Consider the following 23,679-nt stretch of genomic DNA (forward strand, 5'->3'; position numbering starts at 1 on the left):
AAMATGTATGAAGAATTTAGGAATGTCACACTAATAATGGCTGTTTTCATCCAGYGTTTAGGTTCAAATTGCTWTTCTAGCAATTATCTTACTTTGACTAAGATGAATAAAAAACGGTGTGTTTGACTGAAATGTCAAATGTTTAGTYATAGCTGARCAAACCATGGTGTTTTTGTCAAGTTWGCTCTGATTTTATTTTTTGTTCCCTTTAGAATGAAAGATTGGCGAGGCTGTTTATTTGTAAACTTTTTTTTTAACACGTATAAGCAGAAATAGCAGTAGAAATGCAGKTAGTTTCATAAAGTGGAAAGAAGATTTTGTAAAAGAATGCTGTTTCCCTGTGAATAGTAAGTAAATGCAGGAGTGAAAAAAAAAAAACCAAAAAACATTTTAGTAATCAAGGCCTAAAGCCAGTAAGTTTGTGTCTCTGTGTCTGTTAGTGGAGAAAATACACTCTCATTGTAGTGGGCTACTGAGCAATAGGCATGCACKTGTTTTCTTCCCAGCTAAAGATATGGTTGTGAAAAAGTGTTCATACATTTTCTTTTCAAACCCTGTGGGTATGCAAGGAGATATCAATAAGTTTGTTTTGTTTGAGATTGTGCTGTTTTGGTTGGTGTGGGTTTTTTTTTTTTAAATTTTGTTGTTGGTGGTGGTTTTTTAGGTTTTTTTTTTTTTTTTACAAATGTGTAGCTTTGAAAAGGAGAAAGATAAGAAATTCGAAACCTAACTGTTACTAGACATAGCTTCAGATTTCAAAGTGAAACTAGGAAAGGAAAAGGGAGGCTAATATTTTAACAGGAAGGTCAAAAATTCAGTTACAGGTGGCAGTTTGTAATGTTTTATCTTTCTTTTCTTATAAAGCAGAAAACAAGATGTTTCCTGTTTCTTGTGAAAATCTATTACCAAGTGTTTATCAGCTTTTCTCAAAATATGTCCTTTGTCTTTTCCAGCTATKATTTAGATATGTTAGTAGTGCTGGACTTACAAAAAATAATACCAGAAGACTGAGATTGTACAGTATGTGCAACTCAGATATAGAAGGCATTCTTTCTTCAGTGCTAAGGCTGTTGAAGGGGCTGTCTCTCTCTGAAATCTTACATATTTATTTAGACTATATGTAAAGTAGATAAGGATGAGAAGTGGCAGTACTATTTATAAATGTTGCACAATGAATAGCTTAGACTTGATTGTGCAGCCTGACACTACAAGTTTATGTATACTGATTTTCCCCTCATATTTTCAATACTTTTTGACTGAGTTTGGATTTTTAACTTTTGGGTTTATCCATTTATTGGTTAAATTTGATTTTTTTGAATCCTTTGTAGGACCCCTTTTTATTGCCAGTTTCAGTGAATAAAATGTGTTCAGTACCACCCATGTGTCATCTTGCCTTCCTCCCCACTGAAGTGAAAATACTGAGGACCTCTCTAATAAKTTTTTTGTATTTACTTGGTTGTTCAATCATATGTTTTTCCTCTTTTGGAAATACTTTTAAACTGCCTACAGAGATAGTATGAAGCATATTTCTGTCACAYTTGACTTGGTTTATGGATACAGAGGATGTAAATTCTCTGCAGTTTTCATCTTAAGTCAGGCTGCATCATCAGGTTTCCTAAGATTACTACTACGGAATAAGARCTGGAGCTACAAAGACATTTTTAAGAGTTCAGTATTTACATTAACTAGACTGTCTTCCAAATGAAAGACTTGTGCAAATGAGGTAGATCACTGTAACTGCGTAATGTCTAATTGAGTAAGCATGTAAATTCTAAATACTTACATATCTGAAAGTAGCAAAATATTTTCACCATCCATAAGAGAAATGAGCATCAGCCTTGCGAAGCAAATCCAGTGCAACTGTACACTGGAATGATAGTTTTTTCTTTCATAATAATGACTTAAAATAATTTCTAGTGCATTTTGCACTCAAATTGTAGTGCATTTTGCACTCAAAAGCCTGTCTTCCTTGATTCTTATCCACTGTATAGCCATGATGCCCTTGATCTAAACTCAAAACCAAGATAGTTGTATCCTGCGAATAGGTATTTATTCAATTAAATTCAGAAAGCTGTAAAACGATCTGAAGTACTTATGGTGGTAATATTTAAAAGGTATTTATGTGTAAAATATGATGAATTGCTATTCAGTGAGCCTCACTGTAGATTGGGTTTGGGTCTTAGATACTGAGTAGACTCCCCAGTGCAAACTAAGCCCCACTGTTCAGAAAAGTACAGTATTTTATCTCCTTGTTGTAGTGGATGTTAATGTAAGCTCTTGCTAGTACCTACCCCTGGTTTTATACTGTCTTAATTTGTCAAATATACATTGTCAAAACTACCCTTTCAAGTTTAACTTTTCCTGTGATTGTAAGATTCACACAGTAAAGTTTATGTGTAAAAATGTATGTTCATCTTTATGTTTTGGTAATATTATCTGTCTGTGTAGAGTAATATCACTTACTGTTACTCATGTAGAGTAGAATAATTTATGCTGTTGGGATTTCTTCAGTATTAACTTGCAGGAGTAGTAGATTATTAAGTTTGCAGTATTTTCAACTATGAATAATAGTTTTAAATTAATTTTAAATTACATAAAGGTGTCTTGCAAACAGCAAATCCTTTAGATTATACACTCCCTACTTTTGTTCTTAGATTTTTAATAACATCTGTGTAATTTTTTGCTGAATTAGTAATGCAGATTTCTTATAGATGACTTGGTATCTTATGTGTTTCCGCAGAGGATCCTCAAATTCATCACCAAAGGGTGAAGAGCAAAAAGAATCTTTGATGTATCATTCGAAGGACCATTACCCCTTATCTGATGGAGACTGGTCCCCTCTGGAGAAGTAAGTCATTTTTTAATATCATTTGTATAATGCTGAGTAATTATAAAAAAAAAATACAATGCCTTGTTAATTTTCCCCTTGGTCTGTGAAACTATCAAGTTTGCCTAACTTTTGTGATACCAAATGCAGCATTTGTACTAATTTGAAACTTTGGGAACTTTACGCAATGTATTATTTCTCTGTTAAAGGGAGGAAATACAGTTAATAAGATTCCCTTGGGGTGAGAAGGGTATGGAAAATGAGTATGTTCCCTATGATTCACCCTTGYATGAGCARTAATTGATCTGTCAGAAAGCAGAAGTGTTCAGTATGTAAGGTACATTTTACAGTGTGAAGTAATCCAAATTCTCAAGGTAAAGCGAGATCCTAAACTTGAATCATATCCCACTCAGAACAGAGGATTTGCTGGTGTTCAAGTATCTTTGGTTGTCCAGAGATACCAAAATCAGCATCAGTTGACTGTGGATACTTAAAAATGGCATAATACACTTTGCCAGTCAGTTTTCACTGTGACCAGGGCACTTCTGTTTGWGCATTCAAGTACATTCTTCAGTTTCTTGCTATTAGATTCCTCTTGCATTCAGTTTGTAGATTTTTCAAGGCTCACACTTTGGATTTCACCATTGTAACTTCAATGTCTCCATGCATAAGAAAGCACTCTGTGCATATGTGGTAGTATTTGAGGTAAATTTCGTACTTCCTCTGAACCTTGAATATACAGGAGAAGGCATATATGTCTCACATAGCATGCTAAGTAGTGTCTTGATTCATCTGAGCTCTTTGGCAAGTGTCTAGTTCTGCTGCTTTTCAGTTTGATGGAGGAATCTGCCTCATGGCAGATMCATTCACAGGGTCAGTGAGGATTACTGATCAGCCTTCTCTGATGGCCATTGTTGCTTGTTACCTGCTCAGTGCACAGGTACCTGTTCTTCTGTATCAACAGATGGTGGTGCAGGATAGAGCAGAGAACATTCAGCCAATGTTTTTTGAAGTGTATGATCGCTCTGCCTCAGGTGTTTGCAGGGTTGTGGCCTCAGTGGAGTCAGAATGTACACACCATGCTTGGTGCCTGCTAATTCCCCCAGCGCATAGCTTGTTAATGAACAGAAGCAGTTGGACAGGAAATCCCATTGTCATTCCTTTTCATGTTTTGGGCTGACAACCACATCCTCAATTACACTTAATGAGATGTAGTCTTCCAGCGTTCCCCAAAGGTTTGTGGTTTGTGACTGAAAAGCAGTCACAGTGTTTGACCCTAAGGATTGACAYGTTGCTCTATGGATTATATCATCTAGATGACTGTGGCAAAGAGGCTGATACTAMTTTTCAGTTTCTGAAACTTTTAGTTAACACAGACTATCAGATTGTATCTGGGAGAGATGATTCATGCATTTCTTYTYATTTATTTATTTAGGGGCTAGTCTGCTTTAAAACTAGTTTGGGCCTCATGTGAGGCTTCTCACAGTTTTGGGGTTGTTTTTTAACAAAAAGCTACCCAGTCCAGATTGCAGTTCAAYAGAGACACTGGCAGTTTTCCTTTCTGTTTTTGGAAAGTATGTTGGATTCTCTCACACRAGCCATCTAGGAGAAGAGAAATTTTGCTTTAAATGACTTCCTCTAAGCGATCTTAAAGGAAGATTTTATAATGTAGCTATCATACAGCAAAAGAGAAATAGAATGTTTTAGTAAATTTCTTTGTGGAGATCTGAAAAAGCTGACWAACTTGTAATTCAGTTGGTTGTTTTGATCTTCAGAACCCCTTGCAGGGAGCTCAAGGAAGAAAGTAGCACAAGTCYTTTCCCTGAGTGTGCCTTTATTTGTGCTACTCACTATAATAAGACAGAAAACATGGCCATTAATTACTTGATACTATCTTCCATCATTCTTCCTTTTTAAACAAGCAATGTTGGCACGACTAGGTCACTATTACAAGCCTTTTGGCTAAAAACTTCTGTCTGAGAATGACAGTGGAAAACATACTTTGGGGGAAGTGGAACAGACTTAGGATCCCAAAGCTGTGAAATATTTGATCTCTTGCAGGTACTGCTGAATATTAAGAATTAGGCTTAGGAACAGGTTCTGCATGGCTTCCAGTTGACTTGTGGTGTAGGTGGAATAAATTATTTGATATGTAGGGAAAGTTAGTTCATATTCTTCCTGAAAACAAAGATGTACATGTATATTTCATCAGTGTGACTTTAAACACACCCYTCTAATAGTACAGAAAATGTGATTTCTGTATGACATTGTTAATCGAGAACTGAATATCTAAATGGTTTTCTTTCTGTGTTGGTGGGTGATGAAGGTTGGAAGTTGACTGAGATGATGAATCACCACTGTAGAGATGTTTAAAGGTCCTGATTTTTGAGGTGTCCTCTCAGAGCAATATGAGAGATTTCTACTGTCTGGATTGTGACCTGTGTAGTGTCTRTTTTTGCAGCATTTCTGTTTTGCARTCTGAATTGTGATCACAGTTTAGTCCTGTATGATACTACAAAACTTGAGTTCCCCAAACCTTCAGAAAGTTTGATGTATGGTACTGAATTAGGTAACTAATCCTTGCAGGAATTTTGTATGGAAAAAAAAAATCCATAAATGAAATACTTGAGGGAGTTACTGTAAACTTTTCAGTATTAAATCATTGAACAACCCAAGTTGGGAGTGACCTCAGWAGGTCATCTGGCCCATTCTTTTATRGAAGAAGGAGTCTCAAACAGATAGACTAGCACCCTGACCAGTCACAAATTAAAAACCTCCTGTGATGGGGACCACTTTCCTGGGAAGGTTATTCTGATGATGGATTGTTCTCACTGTAAAGCAGCTCTTTCCTATATCAAGATGAAACACTTTCTGATGCAACAAGTGCAAAGACAAGTGTGAAATCCCATACTGGAATGACATRACCAAGGAGCCCAGTACAGTTTGCTGTCTGTGTGGTTGGGAGCAGCCTTGCTGACCCAGGGGACAGCAAGCTGAACATGAGTCAGCAGARCACAGCAGCAACAAAGGCAGATCAGATCCTGGGCTGCAGCCACCAGGGCATTAGTGGCAGAGACAGAGATGTGATTATSCCTCTCCACTTAATGCTGGTCAGGCCACACATGGAGGGCTGTGTCCATTTCTGGTCCCTACAGTTTAAATTCAGATAATGAGATTTATTTATAGAAGCCCAAACTGTAGTATGTCATGAATGTCAAAGTGTAAAAAGAGCAGCATTTCTGTAATATGTAATATAACTGGCCTGTTCAAGGAAGGGTAGGTAAAACCTTATGATTTCTTTAAGCTGTAAGATCTCAAGTGCAAAATTACTTTGAAATCACTCCTTTCTAGCATTTTGTAGAGACTTCTTCTGGCTTTRAAATAATCTTGGCTGAAGTAAATTTCAGAAGTCTGTTTCTGAWTTATAGATAATAACCACTGTAGGAAAAATAGGATAGATTTTAAAGGTCACGTAGTTCAAACACAACTGAAGGAAGTTTTCAAGTAATCTCCTTTTCCTCTCCTAAGTTACCTTAATGTTTTTTTTCCCTGCATTGGGAATTGATGTTGTTCCATGCCCTTGTGAGTTWGGTATGCAAGACTCTTACTAATCAGGTGTCTGTATAGCAAGCTGAAATGCTATATTTTTACAGAGGTAAGGAACAATTTTCTGTCTTACTTTTAGATAAACATTTTTGTTTTGTTCTTGTTTTGTTTGAAAAACRGAGCATGGGCTGAGGGGAGAGCTATTTCTGCACTGCAGATGCAGTGGAGGAATCTGTTTAGTGTGATCACTATGTAAGTCCTTTAATGTCTTYAATGTGATTTTGGTTTTAACCTAATTTCTCACCGTTTGAAAACCCTGCTGGGCTTCTTGCCATGTTWCCAAATAATTGAAGCTCTGTTAAGCTGTTGAAAACTCCACCAACAGTAGCTGCACAACAAATGCATTAATGCATTCTAAACACTAGCTTTCTTTTTTCTTTTTTCTTTTTTCCTTATTGATTTGGTAGCCCTTTCTCTGAGCAAGTCTGCCCTAAAAGTGATTCAGAACTAGAAGTTAAGCCTGCTGAGAGCTTGCTGAGATCTGAATCCCACATGGAATGGACATGGGGAGGATTCCCAGAATCAACCAAGGTAAATTTATTGTCTCTAGCTCTGTGAACTGAATTTCAGCATATTTAAGACTGTGTCCTAGGAGAGGACTGGAAATCTGCTGCTGCTGTTCAGAAAGATGCAGCTGAAATGGGGAAGTAGCAGCCCCTTGTGGCAAGCAGAGAATTGGCTTTGTTGAATTCAAAAGCTGCTCAGCAAAGTAAACCCARAAAACCTAGCAGCAAAAGTCTGAAWTTTTTTAATTTTTAGTTAGAACCTGAAGGAAACAATATTAGAAATTMATTTTCTTTATTGTAGAGTAAGCTCTAGTTCATTCCAGAGGAACTATAGCCTTGGTARGAGTAAATTTGGTATCTAACAGATGCCCTGATACATGGACTTAGGGTATGGACTTAGTATGGACTTAGGGTTTTTCCTTGCTATGTTTTGGTCAAGTCAGCACTTGCTCTGTGCCAGTTTCTTTACTGAACTTGTAAAGAAGCTCATATGAAACTTCTTTTGCTGGGAACTTTGCTACTATGGTGGGACATGTTTTATGTTGCTAAAATACTTGTTCAAATTATTTTCTGGTTTACKATTGACCAGAGCTTGTACCATGAGTACAAATGTAATGTCTAGAACAGAATGAAACAAACAGGTCAAGTGAAAGGATTGACTAGACTTTTGTTTTTCAGATAAGTAAGAAAGAAAAACTGGAGCAYTGCAGAACAGCTACCATTACTCCATCAGAGAAGACTCATTTTAGGGTCATCCTCAGCTCTGATGAAGTTGAAGACGATGATGATGTGAAAGATTCTGTCTGTACAGTACTGAAACCTGAGCCAAGAACTCATCCTCTGCTTAAGCAGATGGATGTTAAAGATTCTGTCGCTTCTGCAGTCGTAGAACCACAAGTTCCGTTGCCCCTGGATGGTGATCATCCTTCCAGAATACTGGTGGATCCTTTGCCAGAAACAAAGCCAACAGCAAAAACTGACTCTCCTTCAAAAAAGAAAGGTATGGAATAAAGCTCTTGATTCTTGTCCTCAGTGGGATCTACCAAACTTGAGGTCATGGGGAAAGAAATATAAATGTGCCTTTTCAGTTTTTCCTATTTAAAATCTTATCTGACTAAAATTGTGATTGAACTCTGGAATTTACAAATTATACAAATAAGATTGAATCGACCATGATTATGTTTGCATTTAACATGTCTGGGTAATTTCATTTTAGTAATAATAATTGTTAAAATTAACAGGGGTGCACAAACGAAGCCATCATCAAGGCCCTGATGATATTTACTTGGATGACCTRAAGGCATTGGAACCTGAAGTTGCAGCACTCTACTTTCCCAAAAGGTAATTCTGAACTAAAATGCAGGAAATCTGGGGTAATTCTGCAGTTGCATTACCCTGAGTTATTACGTGCATTATTATGCACCAGTTCTGATAAAAAGAATTTGACTTCAGGTTTTTAGACTTTTGTGAAGTAATCAATCAAAAGTAATCAATAACTAATCTTGTTATGAAAAGCTGTTTCTAGTTTGACAAGAAACACGTTGAAGAATCACATGGGAGGTGACTACTGAGTTTTCCTCTTTGTGGAACCTGTGTGTTGGGCATACAGAGGGGAGTTTGTTTAAACTGCACAACCCATTTGCACCAGTACTTTTGTTTTGCCATACTGCTAGCTCAAGATGTGCCCACATCACTTTGGGTTTTGCATACTCTGTACATGTTTTCCTACCTTTTTTTCCAATATCAAAAAAGACCAACAAAAAGCTAACAGGATCCTCATGCAAGGCAGTTCAGTCTCAAAATTCGTCTGTTTTTGGGGTTTTTTATCTTTGTAAAAGTATAGCTTAAGAAAGAAATATCTATTGGTTTATGTTAAAACTAAAATTACAAACTTTTCAGTACCTAATTGTGGGTCAAACTAGTAACTCTAGCCTTAGATGACAATTTGATTTTTTTTTTGTCACCTTTCTTTTCTGTTGTACTTTTTCCAAACCCACATTGTTCTAAAAACACAAAGCAGTGCCCTTTGTTCCTTGTTCTTATTTTACAACTTTCTGCTAAAGATTTAGGAGCACAAAAGTAGAATGCCGAGGATGTTTTCCTCATTTAAATCCAATTTAGGCAAGAGGTGCAATTATTTCCCAATTTAGATGCATATTAGAAGAACTGGAAACAGTTTGCCAATATTATGAAAGGTTGCAAGGTTGGGTGTGTGTGTCTGGATTTTTGTTTGGTTGCTTTTAAATTTATATTGTGAAATGATGTAAAAACGCAAATGCAAGATTTTTTTTTTTTTTTGAGTAATCATGTGGTGTTTTCTATAATCTCAGATTTTTACTTTTTTGCAAGTAAAATGCTTTCCACTCTCCTTTAGTGATTCCGATCCTGGCTTCAGGCAGTGGACAGAGTCAGATACYCTTTCTGGTTCCCAGTCACCCCAGTCAGTGGGAAGTGCTGCTGCTGATAGTGGCACAGAATGCATGTCTGATTCTGCAATGGACTTGCCTGATGTTACACTTTCACTTTGTGGAGGCCTCAATGAAAATGGAGAAATTTCTAAAGGTATGTGAAAAAATGGAGAAATTTCTAAAGGTATGTGAAAGACTGAAGCATAAAGAGGAATAGCGCTCAGGCAGCTAAACAAACTAGTGCTAGTTTGTTAGTAGTGCTAGTGATAGTAGTAGTTTCTCAAACCTGAAAAGCTAACACCRGTCTCACCCCTCTCCTTTCAGTGTAGTATGTAGACCCTATACCTGCCATCACATTTTTTGGAAGAAAACTTGCCTAGACAAACATGGCACTCTTTTTCCAGCCTTTGAACTGAATTAGTTCCTCCTTATCCTCCCTCTTCTAATTTCTTAATGCTGTTTACTGTGACTGTTGAAGTGGYACAAGGCTTTGCCTGTAGGAAGAGGCAGTCACAGGACTCTTGACAGGTGTTCTTGCCACATTAYAGCACATCCTCAGTGATGCTGCGAGATCAGCAGAGACTCTGGAATGACAGTGTTTTCTTAGATATAAACTAATCAGACTTCTTAGGATTTAATATTATTTTCTAATTAAAATACCTTTCTATTGCAGAAAAATTCATGGAACATATTATTACATATCATGAATTTGCCGAAAATCCTGGACTCATAGACAATCCTAATTTGGTAATACGGATTTATAACAGGTAAATTTTCCGTGTCATGTAATTAGGTCATAGAAAATCCCATTTCATATCTGGTCCCCGAAGTGAGCACATTTCTGAGCTCCCATTGCAGTTTGTGTGCATCTGTTTGAACCAAAGATTTGAATTAAATTTAGCTTTAGCTTAAGTGAGATTTTTTTTTTCTGCAATTACCACTGATGTTGAATTGTATATATTAAAATGACTCTGCGTGAAGAAATTTTAATATTAGTGGTTGGCAGCACGTACATATTTTCAACAATACAAGGGCAAGTTTTCATACYGATATGTATTGACCTTATCAATAAYATGTTTTAAAACAGGTATTATAACTGGGCATTGGCTGCTCCGATGATTCTGAGTTTGCAGGTATTTCAGAAGAGTTTGCCTAAGGTAAATAGATAAGTGCATGCTTTCTTTAAAAATTTGGTATGTAGTGACACAGGATTATCTCTTTGTTTTTTACACAAATTAAAAACATGTCTAATTTTTCAGGCTACTGTTGAGTCTTGGGTCAAAGAAAAGATGCCAAAGAAGTCTGGACGGTGGTGGTTCTGGCGCAAGAGAGAAAGCATGACTAAGCAGGTGACTGAGACCTATTGTGATTTTTTTTTTTTTCTCTTCACTGTTAAAAGATGAAAAAATTGTCGTTTGTCAGAAGTACCTCAAAACATTGCTCATATAGCTCRGTGTCACTGATGGCCAGCTGAGAGTTGCAGTAGCTGTAGCTGCATCTGGTTTTTTAGCCTCAAATGCTGCACCATTATCTGATGGTAMTAGTTGCTTCAATCAAATTTGTTGTATTCAGCTGTTGCACATTATTCTTAAAATTCTTCCTTCTAAGCCATAAGCAGTTATCACAGCTACTCTTCAGTCACTGCAGTGTGTTTTAGGAACGTACACACAAATAAGTAGGTGCTGTGCTGCATAGTAGCTGTTATGCTGAGACACTCCATTTTTAATTTAATTAAGCTTTTTAAACTTGAGTATGGGCCTTAAACTTACTTCCCCACAAAAATGCTATTTATAAGCTTAAAAGTTGACACCTCCTTTAATGCTAATTTGATCACGTTAAAGTAGCAGTTAGCAGTTTCTGGCGCACCATTTTGTTTCCTGAAATTATAAAAAGCTTTAATAGATAATTTCTTCATAAGCATCCTTTTGTTAAGTAATTTTTAGAAATTATGTCGAATGGGTGATTCTGAGACTTAATATAKTTCATGTACTATTTGGATAGCTTTTTTTCACTTGGATTGGTTTAAAATGCTTAAAATGTCAGTAAGTTCTTTATTATCATGTCTCTTTAGATACCAGAGGCAAAAGAGGGGAAACCTGAGACRCAAAGAGCAAATGAACTGCCAGCAACTATAAAAGAGCAAGTTAATAGTAGGTGTGTTCCTGTCTGAAGACTTTATTTTGTGGACTGAATAGTGCCTTTTTTCTTCTTTACTTTTTATTTTTTTGAATGAAGAGTTCAGTAGTAATATGCTGTGGGAAGAAACATTTTCCTGTAAGCTGTTGAAGAGGAGCCAGATGTCTATAGCAAACAATTCAGCAAAATAATGTGGCAGCAAACATTGTAGGAACTACAAATACACTACARTTATTTCCTAAATCCTATTGTGTTACTTCTAAATCATAACATAACTGACAGAACAAAAATATACCTGGTACCATTATCAATAGGACACTGCCCTGTAAATACAGTKATACTGTTTCTGATGTACTTTGTATTTTTTTTTCTGTTTTGAAGGACTAATATTGTGTGAATAATTTAAACCATGTGGAGTTTTTTGTAACATTAAATARTTGAAACAATAAAATAGTATTAATCACAGTGCACATGTTGCCCAAGTTGTGGTAGACACTTAKCAGTGCTTAGCACAAAACTCTGCTATTCTAGGGTATTTATTATGCCTGTTTATATTCTCCCATGATTTTGCAAAGATACTTGTAAGTGTTGGTGTCTTAAAGAACAAAATATATTGTGATTTAATACTTCAGAGAAATGAAATGCTGCTTTTAATCTTGAAATCTCTAATGAGCAGGAAAATACTGTGAATAACCTTAAAAGGTGAGCTACTCCACTAACTCATCACTCACAGTTTAAATGACATAGTAACTGAGGCAGCTTTTTTAGAAAACAAAGCTGTTACCCATTCAGTGTCCCTTTTCATSTGCAGTTTACCTAATTCATCAACACAATATTAGTGACCACTTGACACTGTGTCTTTACTAAACCATTGTGTGTGGAGCCAGCTGGGAATAGTCATATTTAGAGCTCCTCCAGTACTGGCACTACAAGTCTTGCTTGCTTACTGGCATGTACTGGCTTTATCTGGGCAGTCACTAGACCGTGGACTTCCTTAGTCTGTGCTATCAGATAGTAGCAAATCTTCCAACATAAGCAGAAATTATTCTGGCATAAGAAGCTTACTGTGTTAAAGAGGGATTTTATGTAGCTTACATTTATTCTGTTGATGTCATGTTAGGCCTCCAGAGGATGATTCTTCTAGTGATGAAGCATCCCAGGAGCTGAAGGAATCCCTGAAAATGGATTCTGCCCCAGCAGAGCATCCACCCCATGGGAATGTTCCATCTTACAAGAAGTCACTTAGGTTGTCTTCGGACCAAATAGTAAGTGACTGTCTGGTACATAGGATGCTTCATAATACTTGAAAAAAAATCTTTAAAAAGAAGTTTAAAGTGTATTTATATGAAATGGTAGGCTGCTGCAGGGTATTTTTGGGGTTTTTTTCTGTTGTGTTTTTTTAAGAACCCATTTGTAAGAAAATACTGTTTTTTAATCCAAAGTTCTATAGTCAAACTTCTATATTAAGATGTTGCCAAAAAAAGTGACATTGTTTGCATCCTGGGATCTGCACAACTGCATAATACCATACATTCAAATTGGTGTGCAATCTGTTCACTGTGGTCTAACTTATAAGTTGGTTCTGCTACTGTCTAAATGTATATTTTCATCAGGGAAGAATTTTGAGGGAAGCATCAATTAAGTAAAAAATGCTCTTGTATACTATGGCAAACTGAGAGTTCAATTTGATAGTGCTGCAATTGTACTGTAATAGTAAGAATTAAAGTGGCAGAGAGTGAAATATCTGCTGCTCTAGGCAGATGCAAGAACTATGGACATCCACACGTACCTGGACTGCAACAGAATTTACCAGCAAAACTGTGCTGCCATGGTTCACTTTTTGAAGAGTTAATCAAAATAGACAAGGAATAGTTATGAGCCATTTTGTGCAGCTCATTTAGGATTCTAAAATCATAAAATAAAAATATTAGTGGGAGGGCAACTTACATTTTCAATTATTTTTATTTATCCTCCTATTCTCTTTGTCTGTTTTTTCTAGGCAAAGTTGAAGCTTAGAGATGGCCCTAATGATGTTGTATTTAGTATTACAACCCAGTATCAAGGGACTTGCCGTTGTGCAGGAACAATATACCTCTGGAACTGGAATGATAAAATCATTATATCAGACATTGATGGAACAATAACCAAGTAAGTATCTTAGGGGACAATTTTTCTTTTATTGGATTTTTTTATCTTGCTTTATTGATCCTATCCTGCTTTTCAAAACAAGGTAAAGAAACTTTATTTAAGACCATTATTAAGGGGTGTTCATTAACAATTGAAAGAAACTTCTTGGTTTGATTTCAATTTGTACTCACCTTTAAAGCAAACTAGAAAATTCTTTATTAATTTTTTTAAAGAATAATGCRAAAATGATAACATTTACCATGTGACTGTTCCCTCTTTTAGACTTCTTCAGTTTTAGCAGCCATAACTTGCAAATGGACTTCTGTTGTATCACCCTGCTAATTGYCTTGTCTGTAGTAGTTACTAATTCTCTTTTTAAATACTTAGGACCTTCTACACAAATATTTCTATGAATACTTTTTATAGACTATGTGTTCATTAGTGGTTGTCTTTAACAAAACTCATATACCAAGTGTAAGGTACCTTTGATTCTCCTTTTAGGTCTGATGCTTTGGGACATATCCTCCCTCAGTTTGGCAAGGACTGGACTCATCAGGGCATTGCAAAACTCTACCATTCCATAAACGAGTGAGTATGCAATCTRTGAAACAGTTAGGATTTTCTGGAATGTGGGAATTAAGGTACAGGTAATTGGATAGTTGTAAAAAATTATGCAGTTTATTAAAATGTATTGGAAATGCTGGGAAGTGAGCTACTTCTGTCATACACAAATGAAACTAAGTTCTTTCCACAGAGGTATACTCTTACAGGAATGCAAGCCAACACTTTTACTAGTTGCCTTCTTAGACATTTTGTTCTGCATTTTAGCTTTGAAAAACTCTGTGTCATTTTTTCATGAATACAAAAGAGAACCATAATAGAAATAATTTCTCAAATGTGCATGTCTGTTTTCTACTAGCTCAGATTGGTCACAAAGCCTTTCAGAAACATAAGGCATAAGTTTTAAACTGAATAGTGTCCTTCCTTGCATGAGTGTTTTCTGGTTTGCTGGGTTTGCTCCCAAAGCCACGTGAATGCTCCATAGGTTAGATTTTATGTTCTGGAGCAGCTTGCTACTGGCACAAAGGGTAGGTTGTGTCCAGGGTCAAGTTTTCTGTCMCTTTGTTGCATTTCTGACATGAGCCAAATGTAGTTCAGTAGAACAGTRGAAAAGTAATTCAGCCAATTGGCAATTTCCCCTTCCCCTCTGTGGGTTAGTCAAATGAATGGGATTTTTGTGTTTGTTTATTGCTTGTTATTGTGTACCTTGTGATCTGCAATGACCTGCAGAGGCAGTCCATAGACCTACCCCCTTGCAGCTACTGTGAGGTGTRTGCTTTGCTCAAAAGTGTTATAAACTACACCCTTACAAATGTACTGKTCATCTAAGAGATGCATAGCCCTATAATATTTATGTCCAGTAATTAGAGGCACAATAAATCTACATACTTCCTCACCTTTCCAATTCGGTCCTTGGTCTAGCAAACCTTTTTTAAAATCATAATGATGCCAGAAATAATACTTGCTTACTGAGGACAATCAGGGAATGGTCAACTGTTAGAAACCTCAGCCTTTACTTAAAATAATCAAYGTTTATCTTTGTTTTTTAATAGTCTTCCTTTTCATTAAAAAAAATTAGAATATATTGTTGGCCTTCGTGTGGCCCCTTGTAATTCATGGGAGATAACATGAATGTTTTTGTTTTGTTTGGTTTTGTTTGGGTGGCTCGGGGTGGGTTTTTTTGTTTATTCAGTGCATAATAGAAGAGCAGTTTTGGAATTATTTGCCAAATTGAATCAAGTCTTTGAAAATGCACATAAACACTCAAGCCTTTTGTGTATGCAGTAACTGTATACAAATCTGTGTAACAGATGAACATACAAAGTCTGCAGGAAGAATTTAGGGGCTTAATGAATGCTTGTTATCTGTCTTTCACTCTGCACTGCAAATTCTGCCAACAACCTGAAAAAGACAGGAGATCTGGCACCCATTATTTTGTGATGCAGATAATTTAAMTAATTGCTGTCATCTTACAGCTGGGCTGAAAGAAGCTGAATAAAACCAATGTGGCACTTGTTTAAACACAGTCTAGTCTATCTAATTGTGTCATCTGGGTATTACCATCGCTATTCTGTTTGCTCTTCCTGTTTCTCAGTTTTGACTGAGTCATGTATTTAAACTACTACATGCCTAGCARATTCTTTTAACAATAGAAAAATCTTTTCCTTGTGTGTGTCCAGAGCTCTGCAACAATTCAGTATCTGAACTGGTGCCTCTGGACATTGCTGTAGTCATGTCCTTATCTTTGCAAAGAAACTTCAGCAGGAATATGAACTAAGCTGGTAATTTTTTTCTAGAAACGGCTACAAGTTCCTGTACTGTTCYGCCCGTGCCATTGGGATGGCAGATATCACCAGAGGGTACCTGCACTGGGTGAATGACAAAGGAACGATTTTACCCAGGGGTCCTCTCATGTTGTCCCCCAGCAGTTTGTTTTCTGCCTTTCATAGGTAAGCATGTGGGATTTCTTAYATCAGTTCCCTCCCCATTTCAGAGAAAGAAGCAGATTAAAAATACTTGGCATTACAGCTGTAACCAGATATTCCACTCTGGACTAGATTTGCTGCTGAGGCTTGATGTCCCTCTAGCAATCATTTAAAAGCTCTGTTTCTCTGAATTTCACTTGTATACTTCTGTTCCTCTGGGCATGTTAGAAGTGGCTACAAAACACTACATATCAGTCTTAGAGGAGCTCATTTTCCCTTCTCTTTATTCAGCTAGTCTGTGACTAGATGACTATTAGGTTTTGTTTGTATCAGTACATTTTCCTCTTTCAAAGTATACCTGCAGGGTTTGCAGTGCAGTGCTACTAGACAAGGAAGAGAGAAAAGAAAAAGAAGCTGGAGAGTATAGACTGTAATGGGAAATAATCTTGTAGTGTTGGGAGTGCTCCATATACRACTACTTAAAAATTGCATGGAGTTTAAGTATGATTCAACTCAGTTACCTTTTGGACATGTTCTTGATGAGAGGAGCTCATAATGGAAAAGTGTTTGGGGTTGGTAGGTTGGTTGTTTCTGGAGGGGGTTTTGTTTAGAGTTTGTTAGATYTTTTTATTTATTTGATTATTATTTTGTCATGGATAGTAATGACTGCAGTTTTCATTATGGTGATGGTACACACTTTTGTTTTGCAGGAGTTGTAACAAGCTTATGTGTACTTGATTAGATCTTCTGATTCAGATAGTCAGCTACAAAAATGCAGTTCACAAACTGCATTCAAAACTAGGAATTTAATCCCATTTATGCTTGGCCTRTGCACAGTATTCACCTGCTTTTTTACTGTGGGTGTTGGAAAAGAGGGAATATTTAATTGTTTCTCGTATTGTTCTTGGAGAGCTACTTACCACTGTCTATATCACTACCATTTATAGCAACAGAAAGTAATGAGAATATAATATCAGATAAATGGGGGATGCCTTCTATCAAGTCATGATTTAGAATTTAACTGTTGATTTTTTTTTTTTTAGGGAAGTAATAGAAAAGAAGCCTGAAAAGTTCAAAATCGAATGTTTGAATGATATCAAGAATTTGTTTGCTCCCAGTAAACAGCCTTTCTATGCTGCTTTTGGAAACAGGCCCAATGTAAGTGCCCCTTTCTAACTGAAGGGTTAAAATGCATGTACTTGAGAAGCAAAACAAACAGGCTTTTCTTYTTGTGTTGATGAAAATGGGACACTKCTGCTTTTATGGATTTGGTCAGGAAAAGCCACATGCAGATACCTTAAATGAAAGTTGCTACAGCTGCTTATATGAGAAAGGTTAAAGATGCCGTAGTGTTCTCAGAGTTYTATTAAATATGTGCCACCTTGCCAAATTATTTTTAAACAGTTTTGACTGCTTTATGACCTAAGGGCATTATTTTAGTGCTTTGCAGTCTTGAATCCTTTTCCTATCGTGCGGCTCTTCTATTTTCTCTGCAGCTCAATGCTTCTGTAATTGAGTGAGAGAGAGAGGAGGGGTATTTTAAGAATATTGTCACAAGAAGTGATGTTGKGTGGTACAGAATTTGTGCATGTTTGTGGTTTTAGGCTTGGGAACAGGAATTAAGTGTTTGGGGCAGGGGGATCATTTTATTATTTTGTGTRTATATTTTGGGGGTGTTTTATTTTTTTCCTGTTGTTTGGGGACTTCTGTTTTAGGGGGCAGCTTTACTGTAACCTTTTTGGATCAGCTTTTCTCATTTCTTCAATAAATTGCTTGTTAAATCACATTCAGTAAGGAAGTGTTGAAGCATGTATTTGTGTTGGTGCTTTTTTGCAGGATGTATATGCCTACATGCAAGTGGGAGTTCCAAACTGCAGAATATTTACTGTGAATCCAAAGGGGGAACTGATCCAAGAACAGACYAAGGGAAACAAATCTTCGTAAGACCATTTTTGTTTTTTCAGCTAAAGAAAGTTTTTAGGAATGAGATTACAAAATTATTGCATTTATAACTGTGATCTCCTGTGACATGACATGTGCAGAACCTTATTTTTCAGCTTTTGATACTTGACTGAAACTTACCAAAATTAAAACTGGCAAAATAAAATTGAAAATTGCTTCTGTGATAGWGGGGCCTTATTTGACTGTAACTTTCTGGTCTAGACTTCTAAAGCTTCTTTTTGGCTGCAGCTGAACAGTAACTAGACTGTTAAATAATAGTCTTTCTTCTTCTTTAATGCAGGTATTACAGACTAAGTGAGCTTGTGGAGTATGTGTTCCCATTGATTAATAAAGAACAGAGTTCTGCATTTCCGTGCCCAGAATTCAGCTCTTTTTGCTACTGGAGAGAGCCTCTTCCTGACCTTAACATGGATGACCTGGCCTGAAAAGTGCTTCTCACTGTGGAGAAGATGGAATTKCATATTCAGCGACTCAACTTCAGTTTAAATGTGAAGAACTTTCTCAATGAAGATGCTAATTACTATATTGGTACCGTAAGTCTTACTAAAGAAATTACTTTAATTTTATTGGTTTGAAACAAAGAAAATGCAAAGCTACTGTCTATTTTTTGGGGGTGGTGGATTTTTTTGTTTGTTTCTTACTTGTTATTATATGCCTGTTCTAAAGCACTTGAGATAGGCCTGTCATTGGTCATGGTACCCAAGTGCTTCAGGGCAGTGAAATGCTGAGGTAAAATATGACTTTGCATTTTCATCAATACAGACCTTATTGTAAACACAGATTATTTTGTTTTAAAGCTGTCTTAAGTATATTTTCTAAAATGAAGCCAAAAAGTGTATGGAAACTGCCAAATAGAATGTTAGACCTATTAATGAAAAACATGGTTTAATGTGCAAATGGGCAATTAGGCCATTTTTGAAAGGAGCCAGAGCCTAAGACCACTGTGCTCTTTCTCAGCTAGAATACAGAAAATGTATAGACCTTATGAGCCTGACAGATTCTGAAGACATTAAAATTCCTCTTTAAATGTAAATATGCCTTTTGTTACATGTACAAGACTGGGCTTGTACAAATCACGCTCAAACTAACTCTGCTTATTACTTTTTTTTTACAATGTTTAAACTATTACATGAGCTTGTTAAAATGAAAGTTGTCTTCAGACATTGGTATGGCTTTTGTTGTTTTCAGGCTGTGCTGTGTCATGTTAAATTTCCATCAAGAAAAATCTTGGAACATTTCTGTAAAAGTTGGAACTGGCATTTTTATTTCCTTTTTCAGCACAGAGATAATGTGTATGTGTGTGTATGTTGTATAGGCCAGTAAAATGTATGTACAGATTATATTCAGGGAATTGTAATACTAAGAAAAAATTATGTATTTAATTTTTTAATTGTCTACTGCAGGTCTTTCCACAGTTCTGTATTGCAGGTTTTCAGTAGCTGGAAGAAAATGCAACTCAGTAATGAGATTCCAGCTGTGAGAATGGTTAAATGCTGCAGAGCAGAATAAAACCTTTTTCTTTTTCCTATTTTTTTTAAGAGTTTTGGGTTATTCACAAACATCATGCTGGTCATTCCTCAGGTTCCAGTCAGAGCCTGTGAACAAATTACATTCCAATTCTGGTGTTTATCTGCTACAAAAGCAGCTAATTGTTCTTTCTCCAAAAGAAAGTACTTGAAGGCAAAGGGTGGCTGCTTTTTCAGTTAAATCAGTGCATTTAACTTCTTTTGGACAAAGCTGTGGTGAGAATGTATCATTCCACCAGCCCAGAGGATTTAAGGACGACAGTCATTGAAACATCATTTAAGCACCAGTCCTGGGCTTTCTGGGTGCAGTCTTTCCTGTCACTCACTCCTTAAGCAAGTTCCTGGGGCCATGCATTAAAGATCCTTCCAGGGGCAACAWCCAGAATTTCCACAGACTCTGGGGCAAGTTCTTCCCTGTATGCTGTTGCCAGTGGGAGCAGGGGAGGGTGAGTGCTGTCTGGAAGGCATTTGTATGGCAGCCTGCTGCAGTCCTGGACAGGGCTGCTCCTCTCAGCCCTTCTGCTTCAGCTCACCTGGGCTGCATGCAGGAAAGGAGCTCACTCGGTTTTACTACCTGCACAAGAGTACATTTAGAGGATTTTATGCCCCTCCAGGAGCACTTTTTTCTTCATTTTCAGGCTAACTCTGGACAGTTGGTGAACTTTGTGGAGGGGGGAGCATTTTTAAATCACTGCATAAATGAAATGACAAATTCTGGTGAATTCCCATATTTATAAAACACTGGATAAAGAGTGGAGGCAAACAAAATCAACCTGGAATCTCTTTCAGAGCAGAAGGACAGTGGGATAAAAAAAAGATACTTCACCTGTCATGGTGTGTCATGCATGTCAGTGAATTAAACAGCATCCTTGTTTTTGTACTGTAAGAACAATACTTTCTATGGCTCTTGGTCACCAATCTACTCAGTGTTTAAGTGGATTTCACAGGATCCAATTCAATGGATATTTTACTGCTTTTTTCTTTTTTTTTATGTCAAAAGTTTGCAAACATCATTCCATATATTTTTTCCCCTTTTCTTACCTTTTATTCCATAGATTTCGTTAGAAACTAGTAAAATTTTCATGATCACCAAGTGCTTTGAATATCAATGTGATTTGAGCTTTTCAGTCACTTAAATACTTTAAAATGAATAAATAAGAATCCAACATAATAAAGTATTTTAATTACAAAATTAAATATTCTATCTAAAGATTCTATTTTGCATAAAGGGAGTGAAGCAGCCTTTCCTAAAACAGTCCTTTTGTGGATGTCAAAATTACCTTTACTTTTGGTAACCCTGGTATTACACAGCTTTTCTAAAAATAAAAGTACTTCATGAAACTATGATGAGTTCCCAAATGGGACAGATTGTTACCAAGGTTTGCCTATATCTTTTTGGTCAATACTTTTTTTTCACTTGGTTTTTTTTTTTTTTCTTTTTCTTCAACTCCCTTCATCTTTTCAGACTGTCGYAAAGATAAGCTCTGGATTTCAAGGTGGGGACTTGAGTTAATGAGAAGCTTGGAAAAATAGTATCAGGTGTATCTCCAAATACATGTACTTATAGCTGGTATGAATATGGGGGTTGTGTGAGTGTAGAGAACTCCTCATTCTGCTAACATGTCATTTTGCATTGTAGGAGTGTCCAAAAGGTTGCTTAATCAAAAAATTTGATCTTTTTTTCTCTGTAACAGCTACAGTTTGATATTTGTTTTTTGATAAAATGTAAATGTTGAGTCTTTCTGATATGAGTAGGGCAGAGGGTTTGGTTTTTCTAAACCTGGCTTKTATTATTTGAAGCTTTTCAGATAGTTTGTTAACCCTGTTTAGGGATGGAATATGGGGCCTGCCATTGCGTACCTATGTCCTTGGGGCTGCTGGGCACTTTWCTGACTCTAGAGCAGACATCTCTTTGCTATTGAACTGTAGGCTTGTGCTGCAATATTAACGTGGAGTGGGGTCAATAAGAATTATGCATTAGCCTGTCCTTTGTTACCYTAGTGGAGAGAAGTGGCCTGAAACTAATGTTTGAGGACAAGTTGTGCGATGCTGGTGTAAAATTCGCGCAAGCTACATCATTCTTTCTGTGAAAGAGGAACTTCTAAGTGTGCCTGGCTGTGGGCACACACACACCCCTGTTGAGACTGTGTTGTTGAAGATGCAGATACTCTTAGCATTGGAACCCCTCAAAGGCTGAGTCAATGACACATTCCTGGGAGTAAAGAAGGAACATTGCAATTCAAAACTTGTTAGTGACTTGGACATTACCCATTTCTATAATGATTTAGAGATCAGCAATTTAAAGGGTAGGCATTCCCGGATTTAAATTTTTTTTTTTTTACTGTACTGAGCATGTTTGTACTTCAAAAGATTGGGCTCTCATTTCCAACAGTATACAACTGCATGTGCAATCTTGGCTCATGTCTCCTTAGCTTTCTGTCATCAGTATACGCCTTCCAAAACCCTTTTTTTTCTTTTCAACTGGAAAAGTTTTAACACTTGGGTCAACTCCTGAAGTTATGAAATTTCTGAAGCAAACTCTGAATCCGTTTGTGGTGAACACAAAAGAGATGAGATTTCATGTTAATATTTCATSCAAGTCTTCTAGAAAATGCTGTCATATGAATGAGTTGTTTAAATGACTGTAATGCAAATTCCTAATGAAGCATCAACAGATAGATAATGAATTTGAGATGCCTTTAAAGTGTCACTTCTGCCTGAAGAAGTTTTCRTTTCCAGAGTTAAAATTTGCTAAATAGAATGGAATTGTTTGGGACTTTTTTTACAGTGTTAATTACTTCCAGATGAAAGTTAAAATGTTGGTTTATTTTGAGGGTGGGAAAACTCTCTTCAGCCATTTGCTTCATTTTTATCTTGAAGATGTGGAATACTTGATTGTTAAGCAACCCAATCACTAATAAGGTAGTGTGTTTAAAATGTCAAATCTGTGATCATACCAATACAGTGGTTTTTGTTAAGACTGGACTSTCTTGGGTACAGCAACCCACACTTCAGTGCAATGTTTATCGGTGTTTGGAACAATGTTATCACAATAAAAACAGATTTAAAGTGAAATTTCTCTTTGCTTTCTGTTTGGTAATTATTGTATTGCTGATTGAGTAAATGTGGGGCTATTAAAACTATTTGTGTTCAAAGTGGAATTCAAGTTGATCTTCTAGGGACTACAATACTTTTGCTTTCTTTCACACTTGATTTACTTTTTTCTAGAGTATTTATRCAGCTGATARAAAACTGCTGTTAAGATTAACTTGKGTGCCAGTACCAATAYGKAGTTACAACTATAATGAAAAGCAAACATGCACTTGGGTAATACAGGATATCAGGTAACACAGGCACGACCTGGGAACACACAAGCTGCCTTGAAGAAAATGTTGTAACAGCAGTTTGAACTCTTGTAAATCTGACCTAATTTGGAGTTTTATCCTTTTTCCATCAAAGTTAACTTTTCCCTTTCAAGGCAAAAGAGTATTGTCTTCCACAGCAGTTGTTAAATGGTTTGAGGCCAGTATTGTGAGGCTGTCTTGGAAAGGGGCCTCAAGTTTTCAGTAGAAATTTATTTTCCTAGTCTCTTGCTGCTCTTGGAAAATGCATCCAGCTAGCAGCCTACATAGAAAGCCTGATTGTTCAGTCACATTGTGACAGGTCTGCATGAAAATGTCAGTGATGCTGTGCCTTTTTGTTCTGGGGTGTCACTGGTGATAGTGCTGGAGTTTTATCAGCTCTTGTGTTCCTGCTGGGATTCCCCCATGGCTCTGCTCACATGCTGCACTCCCTCCTCACACCACACACTCCTCACTGCCCATCTTTCGCTCCTGGGTCTCGCTGCTTCCTTGCTGCAGTGAGTGACTGTGCCAGTGCAGGCAAGTGTGGCGTGTCCTGTGTATGCCAAATGTTTGAACTGTTGCAAAAACAGTTCTGAGATGTCATTGTTTGTCCTGTGTCCATCTTACCCTAATTCACTCCTACTAGGGGATCTTGTKCTSGGTGCATGGAWTTTTCTGCCTTGRAGCAACTGGCTTAGATGTGTAAAGRAAAGAATCAGTTTCYAGGAACAGGCGCTTTYCCTCGGTGTAG

At 36.8% G+C, this 23,679-nt stretch overlaps 1 protein-coding gene across 2 annotated transcripts in view; it reads left to right on the forward strand.

Moving 5' to 3' along the window:
* LPIN2 (lipin 2) overlaps positions 1-19,586 on the forward strand; it is a 41,110-nt gene extending 21,524 nt beyond the window's left edge. For both annotated transcript variants that reach the window (XM_057364904.1, XM_057364902.1), the window contains exons 5-20: positions 2,741-2,848; positions 6,841-6,964; positions 7,618-7,939; positions 8,181-8,280; positions 9,314-9,501; positions 10,021-10,114; positions 10,435-10,504; positions 10,607-10,696; positions 11,419-11,501; positions 12,604-12,748; positions 13,483-13,631; positions 14,112-14,198; positions 15,968-16,120; positions 17,140-17,254; positions 17,933-18,036; positions 18,339-19,586. In XM_057364904.1, coding sequence (XP_057220887.1) covers positions 2,741-2,848; positions 6,841-6,964; positions 7,618-7,939; positions 8,181-8,280; positions 9,314-9,501; positions 10,021-10,114; positions 10,435-10,504; positions 10,607-10,696; positions 11,419-11,501; positions 12,604-12,748; positions 13,483-13,631; positions 14,112-14,198; positions 15,968-16,120; positions 17,140-17,254; positions 17,933-18,036; positions 18,339-18,483 — 2,077 coding nt within the window. In that variant the 3' untranslated portion in view covers positions 18,484-19,586. The remainder of the gene's footprint in view (positions 1-2,740; positions 2,849-6,840; positions 6,965-7,617; positions 7,940-8,180; positions 8,281-9,313; positions 9,502-10,020; positions 10,115-10,434; positions 10,505-10,606; positions 10,697-11,418; positions 11,502-12,603; positions 12,749-13,482; positions 13,632-14,111; positions 14,199-15,967; positions 16,121-17,139; positions 17,255-17,932; positions 18,037-18,338) is intronic.
* Positions 19,587-23,679: the final 4,093 nt, after the last annotated feature.

This window comes from Malurus melanocephalus, unplaced genomic scaffold, assembly GCF_030028575.1.
Source record: "Malurus melanocephalus ecotype Western Australia unplaced genomic scaffold, MMel_1.1 scaffold_44, whole genome shotgun sequence".
Taxonomy (NCBI): Eukaryota; Metazoa; Chordata; class Aves; order Passeriformes; family Maluridae; genus Malurus; species Malurus melanocephalus.